Raw genomic sequence first — 14,901 nt, forward strand, 5'->3', positions numbered from 1 at the left:
CCAATAAGACAAGGGCTCCGTCGGATATCTCATATCCGAACCTCTACTCATCGCAATGCCTATGTGTGTGACCCTCTAGGCCCAATATCGAGCTGGCCATGAGTCATACCTGTCAGAACTCCTTCTAACTCAGTGAATTATTATCTCTGTAATAATTCACTCGACTCATCGATTATGGACGTACTAGGCCACTACGCCGTAGTCCCCAAACGATACAGGGGAATCCAATCCATTGGACCTGTTTGTCCTTAGTTACCGTGTACCTATAATCCCTCATCCATCTAATATCCCAGAGACCGTATATCGAGCATGGTGTTGTCAGACCCATACGGTTTCTACTCGAGTCTCGCTATAATCGGATTCTCCGGGAGAACTCTTTCTCTCTCAACCCGAATGACCCTGGCCAGGGATTTGTCTAGGCAAGAACATATGAGATATTCCTCTCATGACGCCGAGAGTGGATGATCCTCTATTGACACTCAATAGCCCTCGTAAGGTCGACTACCACTTCCAATAACCAGTTGTACTAGATCTGGGACAGCCAAACCTATAAGTCTGGTATTAAAGAGTGGAGCACTCATACAGGACATCCTTGGTGTCTCAAGTCTAAGGACCAGATACACCACTAGGACTACGGAATTGTTGTCTGACAATAAGGCATCATCAACAATCCAGCATTCCGTAAGCGGATCAATCAGTGAACTCATTCTCCAATGAGCACCTGTATTGTATCCTTAGTGTCCCTACACGAGCAGCTATGAGACCAACTGCATCCATCATATAGACGGGTATACAGCACACCAGTCTGTCCGGTTATCACGATATCCCTCTCGAGTAACCTATGACCGAGATTATTTAGGATATGTGTTTAAAGGTGAATCGATCTCATTATCGTGATCTCATCACGATCCGATTCCCATTGCACAAATCCAAGACATATATATATATATATATATATATATATATATATATATATATATATATATATATATATATATATATATATATATATATGCAATAGTTATAAAGTGATATAAGCCAAAATATAATAAGCAAAAAGATTCTGTATCAAGTCACACGTGCCATCACTCACGTGATTGGCTTGCTGGGCACCTATGACTAGCACCCTCAACCTGTTTCGTTCTTGTTATCGCCTCTCCAAGGGGCTCGGGGGATACTTTCTATCCACCCGGGAAGGGTTCCGAGTTGGAGGGGGGGGGGGGGGGCCTTCTAACAACAAAGGGTGGAAGGAGAGATTCTTTTATGTTAGTCGGGCAAGGGATTGGGGCTTCGGAGTACGGTGGTCCGCAAAGGCGATCGATAATACCGTTCCGACCCTGAGCGAGGCAGAGTGCCGAGATCTGGGGAGGCTCAAAGAGGTTCTCCCCAGCTCCTAGGTCCTCTGGAGCATGACCAAGTGGTGGCCGGTCGAGGCGGGCCTTAGTTCGATGCCTCGGGGTACGTTAGTAGTGTTTCAGTTCGGACATGCCAGGGCTTAATCTTGGTGCTGACACGCTTTCCCCGTTTTCTGTATAGATGGTGAATCTCCGATCACTCCTAGGCGGTCAGGCGCCTCCGACTCTGCCTTCAGCGACGTCGGTCGACCCGCTGCCCGGCTCGGAGGGCGCTCCCCTGTAGGTCGAGGCCGTGCGCCCTCGGAAGAAGGCGAAGGCAGCGGCTCCCGCGGGGACTGAAGCGGGTCCCTCTCGAGGTGAGGCCGGGTCCAGCCAACAGGTGGCTGGGAAGGGCCCTCGCCCTCCCAGCGTGCGCGACCTGTGCCGGTTAACTACCAGGGACGAGGAGCCGTTCCTGGCGCGAATGGTGGGCGAGATTGCGACTGGGGAGGCAGGCGATCCCTTGGTTGCCCGCTGGGGAGGTCTGTCCCGGGGGGACAAGGTGTGGGTCGGAGGGGACTCCTCCGCGGCCTTTCTCCGAGGGGCTCTACATCCCGACGTGGCTCGGGATCTGTACACTTAGCCCTCGGGGGCTCTCCTCGATAAGTCTGCCAAGTCCTTGGTTTGGGTAAATGCTTCTCCTCCCACCTTGAGGCTGCTCCCCTGACGCTGTTATTCCTGACCCGACTTTTTTCCTATAGGGTCTCCATTACGCGACGGCCCTGATGGACAGGGTGCGCGACGCCGGCCGGGTCATTGGGGACCTTATCAAGCGCAACGCCGAGCTTCACCGACAGGTCGAGGAGGCTCGAGCCGGAGCTGGGCTGGAGGCCATGGCGGCTGCTGGGAAGCGCACGGCGGAAGCGGAGGCGGAGGCGGCCCGTCTCAAGTCGGAGCTCAAGGCGTCCAAGACCATGAATAACGACCTCTAAAAAACTATAAGGCTAGAGCGGACCGAGCTTCACTTGTTGAAGACGGAGGCGGGCACCCTTAGCAAAAAACTAGAGGAGGCGAAGGTGGAGGCGAGGGCGGCTTCTGAGGCGCTTACCGAGGAGGCTCGTCTCCGACCCAAGAAGGACCGAGAATTAATAGCGACTTACAAGAAGTCCGAGGGGTTCGAACTCGGGCTGGCGTGTACGGGGCGGGTTTCTTTTAAATATGGATATCGGATCGCCACGGCCCGCTTCCATTCGCGCCACCCAGGCCTCGAGGTGGAGGAGGATCCCTTTACCTCCCATCCCGAGGATCTTGAGGTGGATATGCCCGAGGACGTTCCTTTCGACGACCGGCCGGACCCCCCGCAGGAATGAGAGGAGTGTTTTGTCTCCGAGATGTTGGTCGGTCTGTGGGTCGGGGGTAGGGTCCTGTAAGTCGGAGTCAAGTCCTGTAAGTCGAGGTCAAGTCTTGTAAGTTGTCTTTTTCTTGAAATAAAAGAAGGTTTTCTCTTCTCTCGTGTATTTGCTCGTCTTCTTCTTCTTCCCCTAGGAAAAAGCTTCTTCTTCTTCGAAAGAAAAATTTCTTTTTCCTTGGACGAAAGACTTCCTCTTTTTTAGACGAAAAGCTTCTTCTTTCACTAGGCGAAAAAGAAAAAAAAGCTTCTTCTTTCTCAGACGAAAATCTTCTTAAGGTTCTGGACGTTCCATGTTCTCGGCAAAGAAGAACCCTCCATTGTCGCGAGTTGGTACGTACCCGGTTGGATTACCTCGACGACCCGTTAAGGTCCTTCCCATTTGAGAGCCAGCTTCCCCCTTGCTCGGGTCGAGTCGCTGACCTCGGTCTTGCGCAGGACTAGGTCGTTTAACTTAATTGGTCGGGGTCGTACCTTCCTATTGTAGACCTTTGCAACAGCTCTTTTATACGAGAGAGCCTTTAAGTGCGCATCGGCGCGTCGCTCCTTGAGCATGTCGAGGCTGGCTCGAAGTCCTTCGTTTGAGGTTTCCTCATCATAGTTTCTTGCTCGAAGGGTGGCAATGGCTACCTCGGGCGACAGGATAGCTTCGGTTCCGAACGCTAAGCTGTAGGGGGACTCTCCAATCGCGATCTTGGGGGTGGTGCGTAATGACCATAAGACGCTTGGGAGTTCGTCCGTCCAGGCCGATCGGGCTACGGACACCCTTCTTTTGAGCCCGTCTAGAATGGACCGATTGGTTACCTCCGCTAGCCCGTTCATCTGAGGGTAAGCCACCGAGCTGAACCTTAACTTGATACCGTGGCTGTCACAGAATTGCCGGAATCTTCTACCGGCGAACTAAGGCCCGTTATCAGTAATGATGGTTTTGGGCAGGCCGAACCGGGTCACCAGGTTCCTCCACACGAACTTTTCAATTTGACGCTCCGCTATCGTCGCCAACGGTTCGGCCTCAACCCACTTCGTGAAAAAATCCACTCCCACGATGATGTACTTCCGCTGACCTGCGGTTGGCGGGAAGGGTCCGAGCAGGTCCAAACCCCACTGCGCGAATGGCCATGCATAATCGATGGGGTGAGTGGGACCGCCGACTGCTGGGGCGTGTTTTTGGCAAGAACTGCACCGCTGCACATAAGCCTTCGCGTCCCGGCACATGGTCGGCCAGTAGTAACCTTAGCGAAGTATTTTGTGTGCCAGGGTTCGCCCGCCGATGTGTTCCCCGCAGACTCCCTCGTGGATCTCGGCCTGAACCGTCTGAGCTTCGTCGGGCTCCAAACATCGTAGGAGGGGGTATGTAAAGGACCGCTTATAGAGACGTCCACTCACCTCGGAGTACCACGCATGCGTACGACGCAGGTGCCGAGCCGCAACCTCATCGGGAGGAAGGGTCCCGTCTCGTTTAAAGCGTAGTAGCTCATGTACCCATGTGGTCGGCATGCTGCCTGAGGCCGCGGCTGCTATTTCGAATGCACGGGTGGGGAGCTCCTCGACCTCGGGCCGGGCTTCAGAGGCCGGCCTTGACGCCAGCCTAGCTAGCGCGTCGGCCCGCCCGTTCTCTTCCCTCGGAATATTAGATAATGTAAAATGAGGGAATTTGGCGATTAGGTTCCTCACCTGTGCTAGGTACTTTGCCATGGTTGGGTCCCGAGCCTCGTATCCGCCGCTGAGTTGCTCGGCTACTAGCTGTGAGTCGGTGAGGACATGTATGGTAGCCACTTGCATTTTGAGGGCCAACCCGAGTCCTGCCAGGAGCGTCTTGTATTCTGCCTCGTTATTGGTGGCTTAGAACCCAAAGCGGAGGGAGCGCTCGAACAAGCGTCCGTCGGGAGCTAGCAGCACAAGCCCTGCGCCGGCACCCTTTGAATTGGTTGATCCGTCCACGTGTAGGACCCATGCTTCGGGAGGTTGCACGAGATCCCCGTCCGCGACCTGGGTTAATTCAGCGATGAAGTCGGCCACGGACTGGACTTTAATGGCGGTCCTGGGCACGTATCGTATGTCATGTTCGCTGAGCTCCACCGCCCATTTGAGGAGCCACCCTGCAACATCAAATTTAGATAAGACTTACCGAAGCGGTTGGTCGGTGATGACCTCCACCGGGTGAGCCTGGAAATAGGGGCGTAACTTCCGGGTTGACAGCACAAGCGCGAGCGCGAGCTTCTCAATCGGCAGGTAATGCTCGTCGGGCCCGCTTAGGACATGGATGACATAGTAGATCGGAAGCTGTTCGTCGGAATTTTCTTTGATCAGAATGGAACTGACTGTGTGCTGGGAGGCAGCCAGGTAGAGGCCCGGCTTCTCACCGGGAGAAACTGAGGCAAGCCGGGGGAGGTTGGCCAAGGTCTGCTTTATTTGTTTGAAGGCTTCCTCGCACTCCGCCGTCCACTGAAAATTCTTTGGGCTCTTTAGCGCCCTGAAGAAGGGGAGGCAGCGATCGCCCGACCGGGCGAGGAAACGAGACATGACGACGAGCCTCCCGTTGAGGCGCTGCAGGTCTTTGATCGTCCGAGGCGACTGCATGTTGATGATTGCCTAGACCTTCTCTGGGTTGGCGTCAATTCCTTTTTCGTGAATGATGAACCCGAGGAACTTCCCCGAGGTGACGCCAAAAGCACACTTCGCGGGGTTCAGTCGCATGCCGAACTTGCGCAGTGTGGCGAATGCCTCGGTCAGGTCGGCAAGGTGGGCTCCCGCCTCTTGGCTTTTTACAATCATGTCGTCCACGTAAACTTCCATGTTCCGCCCGATCTGATAGGCGAACATTTTGTTCACTGTTCTCTGGTATGTTGCCCCAGCATTTTTTAACCCGAAAGGCATGACCTTGTAAAAGTATACCCCTTGGTCGGTGAGAAAGGCTGTATGCTCTTGGTCTTCGGGCACTATTCTGATTTGGTTGTATCCCGAGAAGGCGTCCATAAAGGAGAGGTGGGCGTGTCCAACCGTCGCGTCGACCAACTGGTCGACCTTCGGAAGGGGGTAGTAGTCTTTTGGGCATGCATTGTTGAGACTGGTGTAATCAACGCACATTGGATTTTTTCACGAGAACTACATTGGATAGCCATTGTGGGTACCTGGCTTCTTCTATGAAGCCTACCGCTAAGAGTCGGCCCACTTCTCCTCGTATGGCGAGTTGCCGATCAGGGGCCTGCCGTCTGGGTTTCTGTTTTACCGGGCGAGCATCAGGCGAAATGTTGAGGCGATGTTGTGCAACCTCCGGATCGACGCCCGTCATATCAGATGGGGACCAGGAGAAGATGTCGGCGTTTTCCCGCAGGAGGCCGACGAACTGCTTTCGTTCCCGCTCGGGCAGCTCCGAACCGATCTTGACCGTCTGATCAGGCCGAGCTTCTAGCGGTGGTACGTCGACGGTGGATCCCCTTGGCTCGGGATGGGGGGTCGGTTCTTCGTCTCCCTAGGATCCTCCAGCGGTGGTTCGACCCTTGCCCTCTTGTGTAACGAGACGACGGTCAGGTAGCAGTGCCTGGACTCTCGGGGGCTTCTCGTGACTTCCCCGACCCCGGCGTGAGTTGGGAACTTGATAGTTTGGTAGTAAGTTGAGACGACGACTCTGACCTTGTTGAGGGTTGGTCGGCCGAGGATGGCGTTGTACGCGGTGGGGAGGTCGATCACTAGAAAAGTGGTTATTACTGTCTTCGACCTTGGCGGGGCCCCTAAGGTTAAGGGCAGAGTGATAGCCCCCAGCGGCGAGATTGAATCCCCGATAAATCCAGTGAGCGCCGAGCACATCAGCTTCATATTCTCCCTAGCCAAGCCGAGCTTCTGGAAGGTGTCGAAGTAAAGTATGTCGGCTGAGCTTCCGGTATCGACCATGATCCTTCTTACTTGTGCATTGGCGATCCTGGCCGATATCACAAGCGCGTCGTCATGCTCGGGTTGTTCGGAGGCTCCGGTCGGGAAAGTGATCTCGGGCTCAAGCCCGTGTCTGGGAGCTTCGGTCTGGGCGGCTCTGGCGTATGCCTTTCTTCCCGTCATGGAACCTCCGCCAGATGTAGGACCGCCAGCTATTAAGTCGACGTGTCACTCGATGGGGCCCTCTGGGCGTGGCGACAGCTCCTTGTCCGGTCGAAGGTACTAGCCAAGATGCCCTCTACGAATGAGTTCCTCGATCTGCTTTTTCAATTCACGACACTGTTCGGTGTCATGCCCATGCTGCCGATGGAAGCGGCAATATTTTGATCGGTCTGCAAGCTCTTGCGGGCTCCTCATCGGGTGAGGATCTTTGAGTAGTCCCTTCTCCCTTATGTGGAGTAATATTTCTGTTCGGGACGAGTTCAAGGCAGGGAGAGGAGGCCTTGGGTCGGGTCTGTCCATCTTATGCCGGGACGCGGCGGGTTGTTGCTGCTGGGGCGGCTCCGACTTAACCTTTTTGTGCTCCTCCCGCCTCCCGGCCATCCATGTCTCGACGGCGATAAATTGGCTTGCATGCTGAAGCATTTCGGGCACCGCGGTGGGGGGTCGCTCCACAAGAGACCAAAAGAACCTGGAAGGCCGCAGGCCTACCATGAATGCCTGTATCAACAGAGAGGGGTGAGTGTCGGACAGTCCCCGAATTTGTGTCGTAAAGCGGTTCACGAAATGAGAGAGGGGCTCGTCCTCCCTTTGGTTGAGTCCGAGGAGCAACGCCATAGACGGCTTTGGTCGAGCGTAAGCCAGGAAGGTGAGCTCGAAACTTCTGGCAAGTTGGTCGAAGGAGGCGATGGTCCCGACCTTCAGGTCGCTGTACCACACGCGGGCTGGCCCCCGTAGGGTTGTTGGGAATGTCTTGCACATCAAGGCGTCAGAAGTCCCATATAGCGCCATCTGGGTGTGAAAAGCGACAACATGGTCCGCTGGGTCAGCGGTGCCGTCATATGGATCCAGCGAAGGGAGCCGGAAATGCGGGGGAATCGCTTGATCTTGTATCTCGGGGACGAACGGGGATCCTTGCTATCCGTCCGCCCCGAGCTCTCCTTTTGACTTACAGACTTCCTATTGTACTTCGTCGAGTCGTTGACTAACGAGGCGCAACTGGGCCCGCAGGGCATTTGTCGAGTCGGCAGATGGAGCGTCGGGCTCGGGGCGACTCGCCGTGTCTTCCGCCTCCCGGTTCCCGGGCTGGGCTATCGGATTCTGAGGCGGAGTGGGGAGCTCGGGAAGTGGCACATGAGTCCTAGTGGGGGCCTCCTGTTGTTGCAAAGGTCGGGTCATATGCGGGGGTGTCGGTTGGGAGACGAGCGGGATGATGGTCTGCACCATGCCCGTCAGAGCTCGGACTTGATGAGCGAGGTCGTGAAAGGCCTCGGATGATACCGGCGATGGGCCTGTGTGTGCGCCATCGGGAGGTGACAAGCCCGGGTCATTGAACAACCGTCATTAGCGTTCTGACGTTGCGGCGAGATGTTCGTCTCGGGATCCATCGTGTGGGGGGTGTTCCCCCGGAGTGGTCATCGTGGGCGGCCCGACAGCCACGGGTTCGTCAGAGTGGATTCGCAGATCGTTCGACATTCGGACAGGCCCTCCTTCTAGCGCCAATCTGTTGGTGTAAACAACTTTTTTAGCCGTGGCCTTGGGGCCGACGCGGCTTGTTCGGGGGGTCCGAATGGCGGGGATCTTACGTGGCGTCCCTTGAGGCAGCATCGGGAAGAGGCGACGTCGTCTCGCACCTGCACACAGGTCGGGTCGGAAGCTCGGCCCGACCCCTCCGATGATCAAGTCAGCGATGTGGAGAAGGTTTTGGAGGAAGAGATGCCTCCGAGTGCGTTGTGCTCGTCTTTTCTCCCCTTGTTCGTTTAGAACTCTGGGGTATTTATAGATGAGTTTGATGTTACCTGATGTGGCTTCCAGCAGGAGTAGGACTGTACCTCCGATGGCGTCTGACATCGCCACTGGGGTTGCGTGGAGAACCGAACTGTCATAGGGTATGGGCGAGCTTCGGCCGACGTCCCCCTCTACCTCGGCCGAGCGCGCGGGGTCAGACGATTCAGTCGTTGTCTGGGAGCGAGTGACGCTGGCGCATATCAAGTTGGCGTTAATACGCATTTCCTCGGGCAGGACGTCGCCCAGGTATGACTGACGTCATGGCGCATTACATCGCCATTTTTACCCTTATCAATGGGGATAGTTGATTTGTGGACACGTGTATGTGGATTTCACCATCGGGCATGAAGTGACTCTTACGTTAACACGTCTTGCTTATTGCGCCTGCACCAACTGAACTCTCCCTGAACCGACTCTCATAACTTCAGCGACCCCGGAGAAAGAGAGAGGGCGAATCACGAAAAGGTGGCGGAAACAACTAAGAAATCAGTCTTGTCTTCAAGCCCAGAGTAGCGAGTCAACCTCTGCTAATGCAATAAGGTAATAACTTATTATATCGATTTGGAAATGAATACAAAAATACCCATTTTCAATATAAAATCTCTAAAATATAAGAAAAGAATGTGTCGTATGATAAAAATATACATCATAATGGGAAATAATGACACTTTCTAGAACTTAACGGGGAATCTAGAACTTAACGGGGAATAATTTCATCATAATGGAAAATAATGACACTTTCTAGAACTTAACGGGGAATAATTTTCCATAAGAGCGAACGCTGCATGATATATATATGAGCTCTATAACGTGGAGGAACGCCGATCTCTCTCTTCTCCTCCTTGTGCAATCTTCTGCCCTTTAGAGGTACGCCGATCTCTCTCTTCTCCTCTAGTTTCCCTCTCAATTGTGTTCTGTTCGTTCTTTCTCGAGTTTGATTTATCAGATTTATAAATTTTGATTCTTGATTAGTGTTTTCAACTTGATTAAAGAAAAAGTAACACATAAAAACTAAATCAACTTCAACTACTATCTTGATGCAATAACAAGATGATAATGCTTAACCATCTTGCTAAATGGGGCTGCATTTTAGGTTGAATTGCATCCCCAGATCACATCAAATCGGAGATAATTTAATTAATGATCTAGGTCAGATCAAGTCCCTTGGGTGTCAACTATGCCTATATTGAATTAAATTAGGAATAATCTAACCTAATCCCATCAAATATAATTGTGCAAGTTTTTACTTTTAGATGTGCACCAATTTATCAATAAAAGGATTAGTAATTATAGAACTTCATTTAAAGTGCAGGTTCCTAGTTTCACTCTTCTATTTCTTATGAATGCAACTGCAGCTACAGAGAGGATAATTTTAATTTTTAAATTTTTTTTATATATAATTCAAAATTTATAAACCTTAATATCATTTGACTAATATTTATATATATATAATAAATTGATAAAAGATAGAAGATATACCTTATTTGAAATGGAGTTCCCTCTATCTTCCCACTGCTAGACTCCTCTCCACTAGTGATAAATAAAATAGGAGCCTGACCTCCTCGGGAAGGAAGAGGAGCAAAGCCATTAGGAGGAGAAGATTTCCCCTAAGGAAATTTTTAAAAATCACTTTTTATATAAATAAATAAATAAATAAATAAATAAATTTAATTCTTAACTTGCCCAAACCAATAAGAAAATAGAATTTAGATATTTTCTTAGTCATAAATTTTTTAATTATTTCCTTAATCATATTGCACAAACAAACAAATGGATCAATACAAATAAGGAAGATCTAATTAAGGTAATTTTAAATTATAAATGAATGGAAATAATCAGGATGACTACATTAATTGTGTGAAGGGGGTGGTGTAACAATCTACTTCTAGTTCTACACGAGCCCTATATGAATGACTAAAAGTAAACAATCTTTAAAATAAAATATGCTAATTTACTAAATAAAATAATAAACTTTTCCTTGTATATAGTAATTTGAATATTTATATATAATTATAATATCTAACTAAAAGAAAAATACAAAGTCCAAATTTTATACATATAAAAATATTCATAAGTCATCGTTCATATTTATGTTGGCATGGGCTCACACATGCTTATTTCCATACCAAATCACTTGGATGGACTACTAGTATCCTCACATACAAAATAGAATATATAGTAGATAATCACTCGGTAAGTATAAGTTTTTATAGCTTTATTTAGGTGAGCATAATACATTTAACGGTAAATACCTTATCTTTAATTTCTTTAGCAAGCATAACCTAATAACATAGTATATACAAAATCAATAGATAAATTTATACGTCAGAATAATTTAAAATATTTATATGCATATATAAAAATTATAGCATACTAATGAACTTTTATAACCATATATCATTATATATATATATATATATATATATATATATATGCATCAACAACACACCTTATGAAATTTAATCTAGCAACAAAACCCAATTAATTGAAACACAAAACCTATGCGGGGGGGCTATTAATTGTACCTTTCACATAAAATAGACCTATGGAATACATATCCAGTGTCCTTGTAGATCTTTAGAATTTACACTTATTTCTTAACATTTGAGGGTCTTTCTCATCAATTTTTTCTAGCAATCTTTTACCTAATCAGAACAGCTATTCTAACTAGAGAGGCAGCATAGGGCACAATTAATTTCCTTGCATTAGGGGTTTATATTGTAGTCAAGCCTGGCTTCTTCATGAGGATTGATCAAAGATCAAGCTTTGTGTCAAAGGTCTGATCAAACCATCAAATTCTAGTTTGGAATCGACCTTACTGTAGCTCAAGAGCCAGAACAATGGGAAAAAGATTGGCTATGCATCGAAGAAAGCTCTCATCATGAATGATGATAATTCTTCTTTGTGAGGCTCTATTGCAGATGTAGAGGACAGCAATAGTCAAGTGGCACGGTCCAAACGATCAAAGCTTCTCTTCTCATGGAGCAGCTCCTGCGGGAGTTCAATCTTTGATGATTCAAAGCCAACTGTCTTTCTCTATTTCTAGGAGAGATCGACTATTTTCTCTCTGCAGAAGAATATCTCTATGCATAGAAAGAAACATGTACTTTAGCTATCATCTTCACTCTGCAGCACATGCATATGACCTATAGATAATTATAGATAATTAAACCTACCCTGAGTTTTTTTGTTTCTTCTTTCTCTTTCAATTATGTATCTATTTTGTAGATAATTAATTAAACCCACCTTAGGCATGCTAACCGGTAATGTTTATGCAATCTTGTGATGATCATATACAAAAAAGGAGAAGCCTTCCGACGTGCCCAAAAGCCTAACTCGCCGAAGCATGACACCTCTCGTCCTCCCTTTCTTGTTGGTTTTCTCCACCATTGCTTTCTTGCTGGTTTTCTCCACCACTGCTGCGTCCAATTATGATTATTTTCACTTAGTTCTTCAGGTAAGTCTAATTTTTTCTTTATCTTGTTGTTCTTCTCTATATTGATCGTTTGATTTGAAACATCTAGTGGCCTGGATCATTTTGCAACGTCAACCGTTGCTGCCCTATGAGTACGGGGTATCCGGAAAAAAATTTTACCATCCATGGCCTTTGGCCTGCTTTTCGCAATGGAATTATTCCATCTTGTGACAAGAATATGCCATCAGCTTCTAAATACAACCGACGTAAGGTATGTTTAGCTCTGACACAGACTACTCTATCGTAAAGTTACCTTGCAAAATGAGAGTGTGAGTCGTTCATCGTTTTTTTTTTTTCGTTGTCTTTGATTGTAGATGAACCCTTTGATTGGCGAGATGATTAAACATTGGCATAGTTTTCGTTGTCCTAGTAGCGATGGCCACTCATTTTGGCGTCATGAATGGGATAAGCATGGCACGTGTTCCATGTCCAGGTTCGATCAAGTTTCTTACTTCACAGCAGCCCTCAAACTCAAGGAAACAGTTGATATTCTCTCTTATCTAAAGGCGGAAGGTATTTTTCCTAATAACCGTAAGTATAAAAAGAATCATATCTTCGATATCCTCATAAGGAAAATAGGGTATAAACCAGCAATCCAGTGCAACACAAAATCGGGGAAGCAGCAGCTGTATCAGGTTCATATCTGCGTCAACAAATTAGGAAAGCAATTTATCAACTGTAAAGTTTCTATTAAAAGAAAATGTACTTCCCCTGAGATTGTATTTCCTCGCTTCCCAGTTTTCTGATATATCAAATAGAAGAAATCATGGTTGACATCCAAAACAATTGAAATCATGTGCCAATTTGAATACTTCTGGTTAAACCAATGTATGTGTTATTAATGTTCCTTGGTATAGAAGAACATACAGTTCAATGTTTTCTCGTCTTTGTTGCCATGAATTATACATTCTTATTCTTTGGTATTTGTGGCTCAAATATGTTTGTTGAATTGGTGTTGTTATTATGAAGCTTGATTGATCATATGGAGCAAATAAGAAAAGATTTTCGTCAGATTTTTACTGATCTGATTGTTCTCTATCAACAAAAAATGTTGCGAGTTGCAGACTGTCATAAGTCCGCTACTTTCATTGCATCGATCTAAAGCTCTTCCCATCAAAACACAAACACCATTGCATTACATAATCTTATTCAGAATCTTCAGAATCTTCATAATCGTCGGAATCTTCGGAATCTTCGGAATCTTCAGAATCTTCGAAATCGTTGTAAACCTCTCCATCACACTCAGATCCTTCATCATGTTCTTCCTCTTCCTTCTTCTCCTCCTTCAGTGCACATTTGGGGTGGAGACCGAAACTGCACATGGAGCACAAGTAGCACCATCCACTTCCAATCTTGTGGCAGTCACCACACCTATACAGGCCGTGCAGGCAGCTCCACTCCAACTTCCCATGCTTGTGTTGCTCATGCTTCCTCTTCTCAGGCCATCCCTTTGCCATCTCGTCTATCTTCTGGTCCAACTCCTTGATCCTCTCTTCGCTGAACGGGTAGGCATCGGCTCCATGGGTCGCCAACGAATACATGGCGTTCCTTGTGATAGTTCGACCTGTAGGACCAATGGCAACCAGGGAGGGGTAGGGGATATCGACTCCGAAAGTGCGTTCCAAAGATTTCTTCCTCTCATCACCGAACGGCAGCGACAACCATGGCATGCCAGAGAAAAACTGATCAAAGGAATCCTGATCTTTGTCCATCGAGATGTTGACCACCTCGAAAGCACTATCCATGCGCTTGATCTTGTGATATTCCTCGATCAGATGGGGAAGAAATCCGCGACATGTACCGGACCTACGAATCGAGAAGAAGAGGAGGATGGTCTTGCCAACGAGCTCCTTCACCGGAACCTGTGAAGCACAATGATGAGAGATTAGCCATCGACAATGCCCATCTGTGGATTCACTATATGATCGATTCATTACCTTCAACCCTTCTTTCCCAATAACATAATCGAGGTCCCCAGCAACAAGAAGAGATTCCAGTGTCTGTGCCATCTCTACCTCCTTGATCCTCTCTTCACTGAACGGGTAGGCATCGGCTCCATACATCTTCAACGAAGTTGCGGCGTTCTCTGTGATCGTTTGACCTGTAGGACCAATGACAACCAGGGTGTTGACGTAATGAGCTTCTAAAGTGTTCTTCAACGATCTTATTCTCTCATCATCCACCGGCACCGCCAACCAAGGCATGCGTAAGAAGAACTCGAAAGCACCCGAATCCATATAGCCGCCCATAGGGACGAAGATCACCTCGAAAGCACTGTCCATGCGCTTGATCTTGTGATATGCCTCGATCAGCATGGGAAGAAATTTCTGGCATTGAAACGAATCACTCATTGCAAAGAAGAAGAGGATGGTCTTGCCAACAAGCTCCTTCACTGGAACCTGTCAAACACAATGATGAGGGGTTAGCCATTGACAATACCAAGCTGTGGATTCACTATATGCTCGATTCATTACCTTCAAGCCTTCTTTCCCAATGACATAATCGAGGTCCCCAGCAACAAGAAGAGATTCCAGTGTTTGTGCGGCCTTTGCCTTCTCTGGCAATAAATCCAGTTGCTCCTTAGAGAACGGGAATGCTTCCCATGCTAAAACTCCATACTTGGAGATGAGCCTATCGTAATTTTTAAGCATAATCTTCCCATCGGCACCGATCACAAGCACGGTTGGTAATTGGAAGGGCCAGAGCTCAAAGTAGCGGACAAGCTTCTCACAGCCCTCGTCTTCGAAAGGAATCGCGAGCCATGGCATGCTTGCCAGGCCTTGTTCATAGGATGATTTATCATCCTC

At 48.3% G+C, this 14,901-nt stretch overlaps 2 protein-coding genes across 2 annotated transcripts in view; both read right to left on the bottom strand.

Moving 5' to 3' along the window:
* Nucleotides 1-6,894: 6,894 nt before the first annotated feature.
* On the bottom strand, nucleotides 6,895-7,623 carry LOC135666501 (uncharacterized). Its single transcript, XM_065178073.1, has one exon. It carries the CDS (start codon nucleotides 7,621-7,623, stop codon nucleotides 6,895-6,897), a length of 729 nt encoding a protein of 242 aa, XP_065034145.1.
* A 5,616-nt stretch (nucleotides 7,624-13,239) lies between these two features.
* Nucleotides 13,240-14,901, bottom strand: part of LOC135666502 (probable nucleoredoxin 1-1) — a 2,962-nt gene continuing 1,300 nt past the window's right edge. The window contains exons 3-4 of the mRNA XM_065178074.1: nucleotides 14,569-14,901; nucleotides 13,240-13,956 (exon numbers count right to left, since the gene is read on the bottom strand). The exon at nucleotides 14,569-14,901 is cut by the window's right edge and continues 162 nt beyond it. Of these exons, the coding sequence (XP_065034146.1) occupies nucleotides 13,240-13,956; nucleotides 14,569-14,901 (1,050 nt within the window). The remainder of the gene's footprint in view (nucleotides 13,957-14,568) is intronic.

This window comes from Musa acuminata, unplaced genomic scaffold (genome assembly GCF_036884655.1).
Source record: "Musa acuminata AAA Group cultivar baxijiao unplaced genomic scaffold, Cavendish_Baxijiao_AAA HiC_scaffold_1104, whole genome shotgun sequence".
Lineage (NCBI taxonomy): Eukaryota > Viridiplantae > Streptophyta > Magnoliopsida > Zingiberales > Musaceae > Musa > Musa acuminata.